Source organism: Lemur catta, chromosome 8 (assembly GCF_020740605.2).
Source record: "Lemur catta isolate mLemCat1 chromosome 8, mLemCat1.pri, whole genome shotgun sequence".
NCBI lineage: Eukaryota > Metazoa > Chordata > Mammalia > Primates > Lemuridae > Lemur > Lemur catta.
Genome location: NC_059135.1, coordinates 10,732,265 through 10,750,309, shown reverse-complemented (window position 1 = coordinate 10,750,309; position 18,045 = coordinate 10,732,265). Strand labels below are relative to the sequence as shown.

Sequence of the window (18,045 nt, the reverse complement as noted above, 5' to 3'; positions counted from 1 at the left end):
ATACTGCACCATTTTATGTAAGGGGCTTAAGTATCCATGGATTTTGGTATCCAAGGGGGGTCCTGGAACCAATCCCCATGGATACTGAGGAATGACTGTACTTGTTAAGCCTGTACCATATGCTAGTCACTGTGTGTTTGTAGTGATCACATGGTGGCTCTGGGTACTCTTGGTGACTGAAAACAGGTAATTTTTGCCTTCAGCTATTATGCCACAGTCTTGGAGCCTCTTATGTGGGAGAACCTGTGTAGCTGGAGCATAGCAACTGAGCAGAGACTGGCGTGAGATGAGACCAATGATACTGAAGGGGTGGGCAGGGCACTTGTGCTAACAAGCATATAGTTATGGGGAGGAGTTTGGGCTTCGTACTTGGTGTGAGAATAAACCACTGAAGGTTTACTGCCCGGGAGTCCAGCTTCAGATTTCTGTAAGATTACTCTGAGCAGTGATGGAAAATGGCTGGTGAGTATCAGAGGAGAAACAGAGAATCCAGCTGGCTGGATTTTATTATAACCAGGCAAGTTATGATGGTGGCCTAGACTAGAGGAGTGGCCCTAGAGCTAGAAAGAAGTAGATTGATAAAAACTGTTAACAAAACTTGATGGATAGGATTTGGCAGTAGCAGGGTGATGAGGGTGAAGAACGTGTCAAGGATGTTTCCTACACCTTTGACCTGAGCAACTGGATAGATGGAGATTCATGTCCTGAGATGGGAAACGTGAGAGGAGGAGCTGATTTGGAAGGGATAGTTCAGTGTTCAGTTTGGGGCGTGTTGAGTCTGTAAGGGAGGATGTGCTTATGAGTTAGGGGAGTGCAGGGACTGGCCTTCTCTTCCTTGAGCTCTGGTAACTGGCTTATGGTCTGGGTACAAGTCAGATACATAAACCACTTCCAAAACCAAACTGATCACATAGGTTTCCAGTTCACAGATAAGTTACTATAACTAATGATACCTCTGTGGTCTCTCATACAGCACATAACTCTAAAAATTTCTGTGTATATGATGGGTAGGAGATTATTCATTTTATAGTCAGCGCTTACTTACTGCGATCTATTTTCCTTGGTGTTCCTAGATCTATGCTTGCCTGACCCAAAAGGTCAAGTTACAGATTTGATCTTTACCTGGACCAGTTAGATTATTTTAGATTACCTTGTAACAGGCTGCATCCCTTACTTGTATGGCTCACTGACTTGATAACTTATTAGGAAGGAAACTAGGCTATATAGTTGTTATAAAATAGGACAGCTTTATCTTTGCTACTTAAAACTCAAAACTATGTTCTACCTACAGTGTTACTCTAGTGGTATTTGTTTTTGAAGTACAGTCCAAAAGATATTTATGCACTTTTCATGTTGGCTTTGGTTATATCTTCCTTCTCATTAAGGGTACATTCATTAAGAAGTTGAACCACATAATTTTTCTTTTGATTTCCTACAGCCAATATTTTTATTTCCTTTCAACAAATAGAAATAGGATGTTCAGGGGCTGGGATTATAAATTTTTGTTCTTGGCTGTAGCTCCAGTGCCTGGTACAGGGGCTGGCATGCATTTGGCACTTGATATTTATTAAATAGATGAGTGAAAGAAGAAGTGGCTGAATTATCATTCTGTGAGAAAGGATAATTCAGTTTTTAGAAACCAAGACATCGGGCAGACTGTATTCTTCCTATAAGATTATGTCTCTGAAACCTGCTAGGAAATCAAGGCTGAAAAATACAAACTTGGGAATCATCCTAATGAAAAGAATTATAGAAACCATGAGAGGGGAAGTCCTTGAGTGTGTGCAGGGGAGAATAAAGATAGAGGAAGACTGAACAGCAGAGAAAAGGGAGTTGGAAGGAGAGGGGAAGCCTCAGGAGAGCAAGGTGTTCCTTGGGAGCGGGAGCAGGAGCAGTCAGCTGTGGGCAGGTAGAGCTGGGAGGAGAGAAGGGATGCACATGGAAAGAGACCTTGGATTTGGCCAGAAGTAAGGCAAAGTGTAACGTGAGCCTGGATGCATGCTGTGAAGTAAGACAGGGAAATTATATCCTTTTGTTTATGCTCTTCATCACTAATGATTCCCATTGAGGGGAAACTTTCTGAAAGATGTAATTAGTTTTTAGTTCCTGCTACATATAGCTCAGCATCATAGGACGACACTGTTTGCACTGATGTTGAAGGGTTTATTTTGTGATTTCTTATAAGCTGAGGCCATATTTTTTCATTGCTCCTATTACAGGTAATGATGTTTGATATATATAATACGCATATTTATGCATATATGCGTGTGTATATATATATAAAACAAGGGGAAGTGAAAAAAGTCACAATAGGTGGAGAAATGAAAATTGACTTGAGTTCCAATGTGAAAAATATAGACCATTTCTCCAAAATTATTTGGGAGCATTTCAGCTGAAATTTCATTAAATTCTCTAGTTCATAAGAATGCTACAGAGCGACAATAATAACAACCCATAGCAATAAAGAAACTTGGGTTATGCTATGGGGGTAGAATGTGTGTGTGAATGTGTGTGTATGGTTAATTATATGTATGTGTGTATATATGCATATGCACACACATGTGTATGTATGCATAGTTTTTTCCAGGCATTACTTTGGTGCAGTGTTGATAAGAATTCATATGGGGGTGTAGGTAGTATATTTGAGCCTTATTACGATTTACCATTTGCAAAGGACTTAATTTTCACATAAATGAGATTACTTTATAGAAATGAAAATAGTAGCTACCATTTATTCAGCACATCTTTTGTTCCAAGCATCTTACAGTAATCCTGGGAAAGAGGTGTTACCATTCCTAATTTAAAGTGAAGAAATTGAAGTTCTGAAAGTTTAAGTGATCTTCCTTCTCTTGCAGAGCTAGTCAGTAGGAGAATCCTGCCCTTTTTTACTCCAAAGCCCATGCAGTGTCCAGCGTGCTAAGTTAGAATCCTTAGAGAATCAGTGTGACTTACATCTTTAGTTGAGGGCCAGTAAATGTGCATACAGAAAACAGAAACCACTAGATGATAACTTTTTCAGCATTCCATCCCCTAATTTGCCTATTTACCCATATCTACCTGATACATTAAATGTTTTTTCTTTCTGTTAAAAAGGATCTTTCCCCCAAAGCACTTGATTCTTTTTATTTATCTCTTGTATCTTTAGTCTGTCTCTGTCACCCTCTCTTTTGTTATTAGCTTTTTCCTATGAGCATAAACCAGCCCCTCCCTGTCTTAGTCCATTTAGTGTCGCTGTAAAGGAATATCCAAGGCTTTGACATTTATTTAAAAAAAAAAAAGGGTTTATTTAGCTCACAGTTTTGCTGGCTGTGAGTTTTACTTGATCTTAGCCAAAAGGCCGAGAAGCAGTGCTGTAAGTTTCAAGACTGGGCATCTGGTGAGAACCTCAGGTTGTGTCCTCTCATGGTGGCAGGCACATGGGAACTGGCCCACGCAGAAATCGCATGGTGAGGGAAGTAGCAAGAGCCAGGAGGGAGGTGCCGGGCCCTTTTTAACATACCAGTTCTCATGGGAACTAATAAGAATGAGAACTCATTTATTCCCCCCACCCCCTCCAATCCTTCACTCCCCCCAAGGAGGGCATTAATGTTTTCATGAGGATCTGCCTCTGTGACCCAAACACCTCCCATTAGACCCCACCTTCAGGTTCATGGATCATACTTCACAGTGAGTTTGGGGGGACAAATATCCAAATGGTAACACTCTCCAAAGCAGATAGATACCTTCTTTATTAGTAATCACAGCATAACAAACCACTCCAAAGCCTGTGGAGTAAACCAAGTATCATTTCTTTGGCTTACTGTCCTGTGGATCAGCAAATGAGGCTGGGCTCAGTTGCACAGCTTTGCTTCTGCGGCAGTAGCTGGCTAGTGGCCAGGACTATCAGGGTGACTAGAGTCTGTGTCTTTTTTTCATCATCCAGCAGGCTGGCCCAGACTTGTCCACATGGTTACTGGCGAGGGTTTCAAGAGAGAGAAGTCTGCAGATCATCTTAAGGCCTAGTGTTGGAGCTCATGTAGTGTCACTTCCTCCACATTCCGTCAGCCAAAGCGTGTCACAATGTCAGCCCAGGTCCAGGGGATGGAGAAGTAGACTGTTGAGCCATGGAATCCTCCTTGTCCTTAACTCCAGTTCACCCTTTAAGACCATAACCATGTCACCACCTCGGATTGAATCGGGTGCCTGTACTCTGGGTTCCCTCTCCCACTGGGTTTAGAACGTTACGTGGCAGTTGTTGGTTTACTTCTTATGGGAAAGTGAGCTCCTTAAAAAATAAGGACTGTTTCAGTCCAGGATGTGGCATATAGTAGGTAACTTTTAAAAGCTGAAGTGTTCTCAAAATAAAACATTCAGGCAGTTGATATCTGGCAATGTGGGAATTGGAATAGAAGATAATGTAGGCTTACATCTTAAAACTTGTTTGTTGACATTTAAAAACTTTGGAGCAAACTCATTCTAATATATTGAAATTAAATATTTCTTTAAAAAATGGAAGAGGTACAGAATCCTGGCCAGGAGTCTGAGTAGAAATCATTATTTAACATTTGCACACAATCATTATAAGTTTTTGATTAGGTTACAAGTTTGTTTATAAGGAAGACAAATTATAATTTCATGACATGTTTTTCAGAGAAATCATACCTGTTTATTAACTGGTGCATTGGGATTTAGAATAAAATTTTTATTTTAGAATGTAAAATGGAGGAAGTGTGTCAGCCAGCATCCTGGAAGACATTGAATATAAATATTTCTGTTAGAACGGGAAGTAGGACATACCTGGTGTGGTCTCATCTTTAACTGAATGTGTCTTACCATTTTGCTAATTCTTCATTGATAGATTTTCACATGTATTTTTTGTTTTAGGTTCAGCTGTTTGTATACCTCTCCAGATACCTAAAACCTGATCACATTTTTCCTTGATCAGACTGACTTCCTGGTATCTAACCATGCAGCGAAGATCAAGAGGGATTAATACTGGGCTTATTCTGCTCCTGTCTCAAATCTTCCACGTTGGGATCAACAATATTCCACCTGTCACCCTAGCAACTTTGGCTCTCAACATCTGGCTGTTCTTGAGCCCCCTGAAGCCGCTGCACAGCTCCTGCCTCAGCGTGGAGAAGTGTTACCAGTATAAAGACTGGCAGCGTTTGCTGCTTTCTCCCCTTCACCATGCCGACGACTGGCATTTGTACTTCAACATGGCGTCCATGCTCTGGAAAGGAATAAATCTGGAAAGAAGACTGGGAAGTAGATGGTTTGCCTATGTCATCACCACATTTTCCCTACTCACTGGGGTGGTGTACCTGCTCCTGCAGTTTGCTCTTGCTGAATTTATGGATGAGCCTGAGTTCAGAAGGAACTGTGCCGTAGGTTTCTCAGGTAAGGCAGACCAATCTGTGAGGCAGCATGCCTGAAGGCAGCGAGGGCGTGTGGCTGCTGTCATTTTATAAGATGTGATGAGGAAACTAAATTCTGAGTGGTTAAGGGCTGCTGGGGCTTGCATCTTGAAGAGGAGACTGATTGGAGTGTAGGAGGGACTAGATTTTGCTGTTTTACATTACGCTGCATCGTTCACTTTTGGACAGTCTGGGCTAGGCCTGCTGAAAGGTGGTTTTGTAGGAGATTTAGTGCTGGAAACATGCAATGGCCCCATCATGGTAGGACCATAGAGAGACCCACAAGTGTATTTGTAATAGGAAGTTCTCAAAAATGATGAGTCTCCTTGTGAAGCAGGTTCACTGTGCACTGGGTACCAACTTGTCTGAGTCTGGGGAGACAGAGCACACTCAATATGCAACAAGTTACATGAAGCAGATTTGTTTTTTGTAGGCAGCAAGAGACAACAGGAGCCTAGGATTCATTGTGAACCAGTCCCTCAAGGCTCAGAAAGCTGCCCAGGGCAGATGGAGCCTTGACTGTGTGTGCCCCACTTGTACTGCAGATGAGGGAGCCTGAAAGGCAACCTGCCTCAGCTTACAAACCTGGGGATGACCTGAATCACTGGGTGAAGCTTTGAGGGACATCCTGTTCTAGAAGGGATCTGGGCTGTTTTGACCAGCTCCACCTTTATCTCAGGATGTTGCATTTCTCAGTTATTCGTGAGACCTACAAGTGAGAAGAGGGGAGAACTACGTAGGTCCAAGGCCTCCTAGAGAGTTGTCGTGCACGTGCATCCCAGTAACTTCATTAAAGTAAGTGTACTACGCCCTACTGTGGCATGCCCGCCATGTTTTAGGAGCCATGGGAGTAACTCTATATAACTCATCCTGTTTAATTCATGCAACAGATCCATAGAGAGATGACATTGTCTTGATTTTATAGCTGAGGAATCTAAGACCCAGAGAAAGGAGGTTGCTAGCTCAAAGTTACACAGCTCGTAAGTGGTAGAGCTGGGGTTTGAACACAGTCTGCGTGACATTAACCATGTGATGCATTGTCTCTCACCTTTTTTCCTCACTAATTCTTTTTTTTTACAGATAGTTCATGGGACTGAAATTGCCTTAAGGATTTAAATTAGGTGTTCTAAGTATTAGAATGTGAAGGGGAGGAGGGAAATAATCCTGAAACAAGGCAGTCAGATCCTTCCCTCTGCCTTCTCTGCCATCCTTCCCTCTTTCCTCTAAGATGCACCTTTATGCATCTAATTGTGGGAGAAGGAAGAATATATGTCCTGCCTTCAATATGCCTTTCCATAGAGATTAGAAAAATACATATTACTGGTATTTTTTATTGAGTTAAAATTTATATAGCATAAAATTAACTATTTTAAAGTGTACAATTTAGTGGTATTTAGTACCATTGCTGGTGTTTCATTCCCATTTTATGTGTTACATGTTTAGTAGCATACTGAAAGTCAGTATGAATTTCCATGTCAAGAACCATTAAAGGAAAGAGTGCCCTGAACATTGTCTTTTTACCAAATGCTGGGCTTTAAAGAATACAGTATGTTTTAAAGCAGAAAGTTGGATGTAATCAAAAAATCAATTTCACCTTTTAGTTAGTTTTCTTCGTAAATGGTGATTCTCTCCACATTTGGATTGTTGATATTTGTATGCTCTTTATTCTCTTTTAGGAGTTTTGTTTGCTTTGAAAGTTCTTAACAACCATTATTGCCCTGGAGGCTTTGTCAACGTTATGGGCTTTCCTGTACCCAACAGATTTGCTTGTTGGGCCGAACTTGTGGCTATTCATGTATTATCACCAGGGTAAGTGTTTATTCTTAGAGAATAAAAATGAAGAACCCAGTGTTTCATGGAGAAAGAATTGCAATAATAATGAGGTAACAAATTGCTTTTTACAGTGAAGTTTATTTTTTATAAGAACAGAATTGAGCTTAATAGTTTTAATATCAGACATTCCTGGTTTGAATCCTGTCAGCTACTGAGCTGTGTAATTTGGGGGTACTTTGTCTTATCTGAATTGCAGTTTCCTCACCTTTTAAGTAGGAATACGAGAACCTAATCTACAGATTTGGGGATCAGTAGTAATCAGCCAGTCAGCTAGTTAATTCTAATAACAATAATCCAAAGAGGTACATAGAAACCACATAAAGATAAAAACCCATAAGGTTTGTTGGTCTAATGCTTTTAAGTCACTTTAGGTCTAAATTGTCTTGGTAATAGAACTCTTTAAACAAAAGGCTTTACTCAGAACCCAATATATTAACATATGATGGATCAACTCTGAACTGTTTTGGGTTAAGAGGAAGCTTGAGGCCATTTCCTTTGCCTTGCTTCTGTGTGGCTGTGGCTGCCTCGGAGGCATGTGCACAAAATCCTAGGGCTCCAAGGAGCGCAGTTTCCAAACCGCAGGTCTAGATGAATCCTTTCCTTCTCTGATGAGGACATGGGAATCCGGGAGGTTAAGGGACCCCTCAGACAGCTTGTGGTGGATGCTGGACTGGGGAGAAGTCAGCCTCCTGATTCCTGCTGCACTTTCTCCCTTTGGTTCCTTTCTCTGCTTTTTGTTTAGAGAAAGGAATATGAATTGTGTTATTTTTCCACCTCTTCCACCAGGTTCACTTCCCTTAGTCTGTATTGTGCAACTGGAAATGCATGGTTTGCTTGTTTATTTTTACTGTGGGGACCAGGACACTGCAGATGGGGGAGATTCAGGAAGATTCAGAAAGGAAAAAGATTTTTTTTTGTATTTTTCTTGCTACTGTTCTTTTCAGACAGAGTATTTGTTTTGGTTTTGATTTGTGTGACTGTGTTGCGTGTCTTACCTTATTTTAGAATGTTTTCATTGGGCTGTGTGTCAGCCTGTAACCTCCAGTCTTTCTTTCATGCTAATCTCCCGTGGTGAGCAGCCATTGGTTTCAGGCCTGTCATTGGCAGTGATGTGGCCCCTGCACACCACTCATTTACAGTTGTATTGCTTCTTGTGGCAGCTCCATGCAGAAAGCCTAACAAAATCTTCAAAGTTTTCTTTGAAAATGGGTCCAGTAATGTCTGTCTCTTACTTGAACAGCCCTCTCCATACCTTGTCACTCACTGTTTCCCTGGCTTGCTCCACGTGACTTGGTTCTCTATGTAGATGGTGGGCTTTTGTATGTAACTGGCAACTTTAACATTCATATGAAAATCACTCCCTCTGGTACTTTAACTTGTATCTTGTGATGAATCCATTGAATAATGGTGCTTTTAATATTCTCAGACAACTATTTCTGAGGAGCTCATCATGCATTTTATTTTTTTTAGCATCCTCCCCCCACCTTACCTGGAAAAGGCATGGTTGCATTTTTGTGTAATATGCTTATTCTGTGTAGAGTGACCTGATATTCTCAGCCTGGGAATTAAGTGAGATTTCCTGTCTTTGATGTTTAAATGAATAAGTCTTTTGGTTTTTAAGACTTGACTGCTTTGAATGAAAACTTCTAATTTCTGAGTATCTACTTATGCTCGGAAAGACTGAGCTAAAAGACTGAGCTAAACCCTGATCCAGGAAACCTGAGCAGTGAATGCTTCTTTGGGATGGATCTTGGAAGAATGGCTGTAACTAGAGCTCTCTTTGCTCTGTATTGTTATTCTGTTCGTGGTTGTCAATTAGAATTTTCATTGGGAAAACACTGTAAATCTTTAGAACAAAGCCTGCTTTATTGCAGGACTACATGGGCTGTCCTTGGGGAGGAAAAAAATCTTCCAAAGCAAACGGTTTAGTGGACCTCTGTGTTTTATGAAAGCCTTGGAATTAGTAATTTCCCACAATTATGGAGTTTTATGAAGGAAGGCCACTCCAAACAGGCAGCTATTAGGCATTATGCAGGGTGTGAGGGGTGTGGACTTGACCGCCAGGGTGAAGTCATCACACTCATTATGTGGTGCTTTTACTTTTCTCAGTTCTTGTGTGTATTATTTCAGTGGTTGTTCTGCCTCTCACCATCTGTCCATTTCCCTTCATGTCCTGGGACCCTGTGAGGTGGTTGTGTTTGAGGAAGAGTCCCTGCTCCAGAGGTGGCCCAGGAGGGAGACATGCCAGCCACTTCAAGAGCTGCCTCCTTCACAGGTGGTGGAGACTCAAACTCAAAATGTCAACCCCATGTGTCTGGGCCTTGGCATGGGCATCTCCCATCCCTTTCCCTGGAATGCCTTTTACTCTTTTCTCCTTGTGAATTCCTGGTTATTCAAGACCCAGATCAAATAATATCTATTCTGTGCTGCTTTTCCTGATTCCTCCAGGCAGAGTTAATTACTTGTTTTTGTCCCTATAGTGTTTGTAGCTTTCTCTCTAATAAGCACTTTCTCCTTCATAATTTATCCATATTTTTCACTTTTTATGCTGTGAACTTCATTAGGGATTATTTCTTATTCATCTGTGTATCTTACTCATCTGCCTGGTGCATATAGGAGGACTTAGTAAATATTTGTGGTTAAATGGATATAAGTTAAAGAACATCAGTGAAAGGACCTGTCATTTTCGTGGGTGGTTTTTGGCCTGAAATCTCTTGCTAGATTCCTTTATTGACCTCTGTCAGGTATTTTAATTTTACCTCATTCTTTCAGTTATAAGGTGGGCTGATATATCATTGTTTTAGAAGTCAATATCAGAAATGGAGGGAGAGAGAAGCAGTAGACTACGTAAAATTTATATAACCACTGAAATTGCTAGTTAAGAACTGTCAATATGGACTGTTAACTCTTTGTACAAAGGAGAATGGCTACTTGTCTCTCTTATTGCTGTATTGACTATAAAATCCGTGTCCCATATGGGACAGAATTCCTTTGGTGGCATGAAATTGCCATGCTACTTTGAGGTCTGTCTTTGCATCTGTGTACATTTTATGTTAAGGTGCTTCTGACGTATTTGTCTAAAATACAACATAAAAGACAGTGTTTGAGGAGTTGGTGGAGAGTAGAGTGAAAAGAAAAGAGAGCAAAGGATAGAATCTTGGGGACAAATCCATACTGAGATGCTGTGGTACTGTGAGTCATAACATCACCTATCAAATAATGGGGTTTAAAGCAATCGTTTTCAACTCTGGGTTCTAACCCATTAAAAGGACATGAAATCAATGTAGTGTGTCACAACTGGCCTTCCAAAAACAAGAAAAGAGACATAGAAGTATTAGTGTTGCATATAGTAAGGGTAAGTATTATTTCCAGGAACTTTGGTTTCAGCTCTTTTTATATATATGCTAGGTCAAGTCTAAAATGAGTTTTTATGTGGGACACAGTACAAAAATTTTGAGAGGTATTGCTTTAACGCAGCTACTAGTTGCTTAAACTAGAGTTAAATGTGTGTGTAGGGTCAGCATCATTTATTGCCTTCAGTGGAAGAGAAAATTAGATTGTCATGACTTTGGTGGCAGTGAGAACAGGCTGTGATCACAGATTTCTACTAATTTATTGTCTTTCATTAGAACAAGTACTATTTGTTCACGAGGCTTACTAATGACTGTGCCAGCTCTCACGATAGTTGTCTGTATACAGAAATGTGTGCTAACAGATTTAGACTTCATGTAAACCAGAAAAGCTAATAACAGTTGTTCAGTTATAAACAAAGTTATTAATAAAACCCTTTGAAAATACAAGAAGAAAGGGTTATCTAGAGCAATGGAGGCAATGAGGTATAAAAGTTAATTAGACATTTTCCCAAGTGAAAGTATAACATTCTTTTCTAAATTTTTTGAAATGTAAAAGTATTTCTGACACCTTGGTAGAAAATAAAAACCAGTGGACATAGGGTCACAACATACCTTGGGAGTTTGTATAAACAAGCAAATAACGAATGTGTAAATCCAGAGATACCCAAATTTATCATTCTTGGGGGAGAAAACTCCTTTAACAAAAATGGCCTGGTGGATGACAGCTCAAGAAGGAATTCTGGTCTTCTCAGGGTTTGGTCAGCCGTCTGTGGCAGCTCTTGAGAGGAGAGAAGGCTGCTGTCTGGGATTTAGGTTTTGTAAGGATGGCTTAAGCTGTTTTTCAAGAAGTTATGCCAGTTTATAATGTCATTTTGTCAATTTTAGCAGAGATTGGGCTGTGTGTGTATGCACACATTTGTTTATTGTCCAGAGTGAGCCTCTTCTGAAAACATGGTTTTCTGTTTATATTGTAGGATAACATCTTTTGTCTGTGTGTCTACTGGGACTGTTGCATTTTTCTAATAAGCTTGGATGACAAATGTATATAGAATGATACTCACCCTCTGTTTATTTCATGGAAACATATTTTCCCAGCCTGTTAGAGATCAGTTTAAATCAACATTCCTGGACTATCCCAAGCAGATTTGTGAAGTAGGGGAAATTATTCTTCTGCATTCCTTGGATGTCTATTTGTATATTTCCTCCCTTTCCTCCTCACAGCCTCCCGTAAAGGAAAGTTATCTGAGTCATATCAAAGAGTTAGTTAATTTTTCCTGCCTCCCAGCAGGGCTTACACTTGAACAGAACTCAAAGTAAGAGCAATACTTAACCCAAAACAATGATTCCCAAGAGTTAGATTTTATGAGATGAGAATGAGAAATTGAGGCAGGAGACTTCTCTCACTAAGTTGGAACTCTTTGAGGGAAAGGGCATGCATGAATCATCTCTCTGGCTATTGAGTCCAATGTTGTGGAGAAAGAGAAGACCTAGCCCTGAACAGCTGGACAGAATGATCTTCCCATTCCCTGACCATAGTAGGAAGAACTTAGGGCTCATAGGAGGTGAATTAAGAAGAGAAAAGATAATTTTATCTGACTGCTGAGTTTTCTTTAGTTATTCTTTTTTAAAAAATCCAGTATAACAATTTCTTTTAAAAATTTGTTCAATTTACATAAACAATTAAAACTGAAAAGAAAGCAGTGGCTAGATGAAAAGATAACCTTGTTTCCCAGCTCTGAATTGAAAGAATGACATATTCATTGCAGAAAATTTGAATATATATAAATGTATGATGAAAAAAACAAATTGCCAGTCTCTTACCTAGAGAAAATTACTATTATAACAGCATTGTACTCTCACATATCCCTACCCTTGTATTTTCTATTTTTTCATTACTATTATAACAGCATTGTACTCTCACATATCCCTACCCTTCTATTTTCTATTTTTTCATTTAACATGTTATAAGCACAAGTCTTCAGAAGCCTTATTTTTAATGATTGCATAATGATTTCTATTAATGTATTCTCTCTTTTACTAATTTTACAAACTAATTTTACTACCTGATCATTCAGATTATAAGTGGGAATGTCTGTCAGACCATTATTTACAAATCTTGGCTCCCAAGTATGAATATGTCTTTGGAGTAGAGTCCAGAAAAACATTAAGGATTTGAACTATTTTTATGACTCTTTATACATATTATCAACTTGCTTTCTGTGAGTTTATTCTGGTTTATAGTGCACCAGCAGCATATCAAAGTGTTCACTTTGCTACTTCCTGACCACCCTGAATATTCTCTTTAAGTTTTTTGGAAGTTTGATACATAACAAAAATTTTTCCACTGCTGGTACTTACAATGCTTTTATTAGCGAAATGGGAGGCTTTCTCATTTCCTTTTTATTCAGTTGTATTTCCTTGTCTGTGATTTGTCAGTTTGTGCCACCTGTGTATTTTCAAGAAGCTGTGATTATTCATTGTTAATGAGTGGTGATAATAAATACCAAGTGGTTCTTCTTAGATCATATATACTAACAGGCCTTAACTACGTAGTGTAATTTTAAGTTCTATAAGCAATAGCTTAGACAATATTTATGAGAAATTTCTTTTTTTCTGATGTTAATGGATAAAAGTTTATTCTAAACCATAGCTAAGATACTGAAAGTAAAGAAATGATATGATGTATAGTTTGTGGGGAACATCAAAGACATAGGCTTTATTTGTGTAATTTAAGTAAATTTTATTTTTTGCAATGGCTTTAGATTTACAGAAAAAATTATAAAGAAAGCTGTACTGAAAGCTCCCATATACCCCCCCACACAATTTTACCTATTATTAACATCTTAACATTAGTATGATACTTTTTTAACAGTCAATGAACCAATATTTATATATCATTATTTTCTAAAGTCCATACATTATGCAGATTTCCCTAATTTTTACCTAAATTTTCTTTTTCTGTTCCATGACCCCAGCCAGGATAATGTTTAGTCCTCATGTCTTCTTAGGCTCGTGTCTTAGTCAGCTTGGGCTGCGGTAACAGACACCATAGACTGTGTGGCTTCAACAAAAGAAATTTATTTCTCACAGTTCTGGAGGCTGGAAGTCTGAGATCAAGGTGCCAGCATGGTTGGTCTTTGGCCTCTCTTCCTGGCCACCTTCTTACTGTGTCCTCACATGGCACAAGCTCTCTGGTGTCCCTTCTTATAAGGGGACTAATCTCATGAGGGCCACACCCTCCTTACTGCATCTCAACCTCATTATCTCCCAAAGGCCCCATCTTCAAATACCATCGCATTGGGAGTTAGGGCTTCAACATATGAATTTTTGTAGGACATAGTTCAGTCCATAGCAGCCTCTCTTGGCTAGGACAGTTGGCTTTTTAAAATTTTTAATGCAAAGTTACTAAATGTTTATGTGTATGAACATTAACTCTCATTTGCCCTCACGTGGTTCAGAAGCCATGTTCTGTTAGCCGCATGGCATTATTTCTAAGCAAGTTTTAATTTAGGTGCATGAACACATATTGTCTTCTATGATTGTTCAGGCCTGGTGTGGTTCCATTTAAAAGTGTACACATCTTACACAGAGGTGGAATTAAACCACATGGATATGAGAAATTTCCATACCAACCAGAGCATGCTAGCCATGGAAGGCTCCTGCCGTCTATAAATTACTCAGACCTTGTTTAGAGTCTGTTTTACGCAGTTGGCCAGCACAGAATAACAGAGAAAAGCAGTAGGTTGAAACAAGGAAGCAGCTGTTTTTCCAGTTGAACACAGAGTTGTCTGGAATAAGGTTCACTACCCAGGTTGAAACTAATTGGCCATCATACTGTGATATAATTGTGGGTGTGTGAATGATAACAACACCTACCTAATCTGTACTTAACTAACTAGGCTTGTTAATGATCAATTTTGGTGACTTAGTGACAGGTGCAAGACTTGGATGTACTGTGTTGGATGTCTCAGATAATGATGAGTGGGGGTTATTTTTACAAGGTAAAATTCTTAAAAATCGAAGAAAAGTCCTATGTCCTGGGTTAGTAGGTGATGTCAATAAATGCATATAATTAAATAGAAGAGCCCTGTGTAATGTGTTTTATAGAAAAAAGGGTGGGTTTTCTTTAATATGAAAAGTTAATTGCAAATGTAGCAATTATTTTGACTTGATTTTTTTCTTACTAATATTTTTTCATTAAAAAATAATGAAAGCCTGTAAAGCACATTTATTTCCCTTTGGAGTATTTAGAATGTACACTTTGGCCTATTTGGAAATGTTTTTAGGAGACACTATTGGAGATAAATGTTATACAATTAAATATTCACTCTCAACTAATAAGATGGTAAATCACATCTCTAGAGATTTCTGATGTGTTTACTTAATTCTTCCCATTTCAGTATAAGGAGGAATGTTTTAAAATAGAGAATTTTTTATATTTGCTAATTTCCCCTTCCTCTTCTGCAGTATTAAGTGATTTTTAGTTAAAAGTCATGGGAGTTAAATAGGCAAAAGTAGTGTTTTCCATTTACATTCAGGTTTGGTTCAAATTATGCAAAATGAAGACAGTTGGTGCTATGAATTGAAATCATTAGTACATCAATTATTCTGTGATAACCAGCTGAGAACAGGCTGCATACTGCATAAATGTTCCTTTCATTTAAAGTTGGCTTCTCATTACCTTATATGAGAGAGAAAATAATTTGATTCTAATTTATCTCTCTTTCAATGGACATTGTTCCCCTCTGACTTCAAGAGGAGGGCATTTTAATTTTGTAGTCATTTATAATACACAGGTCAAATAAATAACGAGTTTTATTTCTAGCAATATATGTCACTTCTATAATTTATATTACCACAGTTTCTTGATTCTAAGACACACATCTTTTTAGGACATAATTGGCCACAAACATGGTAAAGATAACATCAAAAATCAATAGGGAAAACAAGGGTTACTTACAAATGATGCTTAAAGAAGTTTTAACCATTTGGAAGAAACTAAAGTTAGAACTTTACCTCACTATACTCTTAAAACAAATTTCTGATGCTTAGAATATATAATAAGCAAGATCTGAAAAATACCTAAGAAGATATGAGGGAAATTTAAATTTCTAAGCATAAAAACAAGGAACACAATCTCAAAGATAAGAGTAACAAGCTTTTTTGTCAGGTCCAGATATATCATATATGAAAATAAAGGACAAAAAATTAGAAATTAATTAGAAAAAAAGGATTACATTTTTGTGATGAACAATACTAATTGTAAGAAAAATACCGACAGGCAAACTGGCAAAAGCTATCTATAAACAATTTATAGAAAAATATCAGTGGCTAACAAATGTATATCATAAAAGCTCATTATTATGAGAAAATTAAAATAATCTATTTTGCTCATTAAATGAGCAAGATTAAAAAATTATCACTATTGTTTGAGGGTTTGGTGAAATGAGAGTTTACATAAACTTTTGATGGGTCTTTCCATTGGTACAAACTTTCTGGAAAGTAATTTGAGTATAAATATCAAGATCTGTAAAAAGGTTTATACCTTTTGAAAGGTAATTACCTTTACAAGAATCTGTCCAAATTATAAATAACCAGAAATACAGGAAAAGGTTGATATCAGCATATTTATTGGCATGAGATATTGGAAAATGGGGAACCACTGAAAAGTTCTAATAGTAAGTAAATGATTCAGTAGATCATGATGTGATAGAATATTATATAGCCATTAAAATGGTATTGTCAGAGATTATTTTAATGGATTAGGAAAATACTCATGATAAAAGTAAAGGTAGAAAGTAGAATACAAAGTATTACATGTAATGTGATTTCAATAGAAAAATAGTCATACAAAAAGGACTAGAGAGATACACCAAATATTAACAATGGTTAACTTAAGACTGTGGAATTATGGGCATTATTTATAATTTTTCTCTTTAAACTTTAGTTTTTTCCCCAAATTCTCTACAGTATATTATATCTAGTGGAAAAAATGAGTTATTAAGGTATAAATATATACAGTAGTCCTCCCTTATCTGCAGGGGATACGTTCAACTCCCAGTGATTGCTTGAAACTGTAGATAGTACCAAATCCCATATATGCTATGTTTGTTTGATCTGATAACTGGGAAGACAGGCAGCGTATATAGTGTGGATCCAGTGGACAAGGGGATCATTCATGTCCCCAGTAGGACAGAGTGGGACAGAGCAGGACGATGCAAGATTTCATCATGCCACTCAGAACACTGTGCAATTTAAAAGTTATGAATTGTTTATTTCTGGAATTTTCCATTTAATATTTTCGGGCCACAGTGACCATGTGTGACTGAAACTGTGGAAAGTGAAACAGGGGATAAGGGAAACAACTGTAGTAGCATATTTTCACCAACCTTAACTTATTTGTCCTGTCCTTTTCAAGTTCCAGAGGGCAGGGATATTGTTCTCTGCTTATATCATGGTTGGTGCATCATGATTACTTAATAAATGTTTGTTGAATAAAGCCAGAGTTTGGGGTCGCTGGTTCAACCAAAGATAAAAAGCAGAGTGTTAGATGGCTGAGTTGGTGACCCAAGTCCAGAAGTCTAGAGTGTACAGTAAGGAGAGATGTCAGATCCAAAATCTGAGAGCCCAGCTAGAAGGCAAAGTCTGCAATTCAAACAGGAAAAGGTAAAACTGAGCATTTAGAAGACTTGAAAACACATCCAAACAACGGGAGCAGGACAGGTGAAGCGCCTCCCAGTGCTGCGCAGGGCATGGCCCATGGGACCACAGGATTAGGCTACAAAGGCAGCTTCAGTCATCTCTATAAATACAGAAATTTTATAGGGCATATCCTCTGCTCACAGTTAATAATAATGGATTTTAAAAACCTAAACATGAAAAAAGGTAAACTAATACCAACAGTCAAATCACTTGGAAATTTAAATAACTCCCTAATTAAGAGGAATTAGAAAAAAGACTTTAGAAATAAACAGTGAGAACATTGTATATCAAACCTGTGGGCTTTGGAAAACTCAAGTGCTTTTTATTATATAGCAAGAAAGTTTTAAAAGTCAATAACCTACATCTTTAAGAAGCTAGAAAAGGAACAAATAAATAAAAGATTAGAGGAAGATGAAACTAATAATGATAAAGGCAAAATTTAATAAACTAAAAGGAAAAAATGATAGCATTGATAAATAAAGAGGTGTATCTTTGAAAAAACAAACCAAGTAGACAAGCCTGTGGCAGGTTTAATTAAGAAAATTAGAAAGAAAACTTGAAACAGTAGATTTGAAAAAGGAGACATACCCATAGATACAGAGGAAGCTAGATCAACTTCGAGAATGATGTATATTTTGAGAGGGAATAACTTTTCCTGTTTTAAGACTATTTTAGAAGAATCATTATTGGTTGGGATTTTTTTTTTATGTTTTTGAGTAATATTATTAAAACCTAATTTTTTAAACCTCATTGAGATTTTA

General features: G+C 38.0%; 1 protein-coding gene across 6 annotated transcripts in view; it reads left to right on the top strand.

Moving 5' to 3' along the window:
- RHBDD1 (rhomboid domain containing 1) overlaps positions 1-18,045 on the top strand; it is a 115,181-nt gene that overhangs the window by 19,251 nt on the left and 77,885 nt on the right. For all 6 annotated transcript variants that reach the window (XM_045559482.1, XM_045559484.1, XM_045559485.1 and 3 more), the window contains exons 2-3: positions 4,864-5,379; positions 7,073-7,205. In XM_045559482.1, coding sequence (XP_045415438.1) covers positions 4,947-5,379; positions 7,073-7,205 — 566 coding nt within the window. In that variant the 5' untranslated portion in view covers positions 4,864-4,946. The remainder of the gene's footprint in view (positions 1-4,863; positions 5,380-7,072; positions 7,206-18,045) is intronic.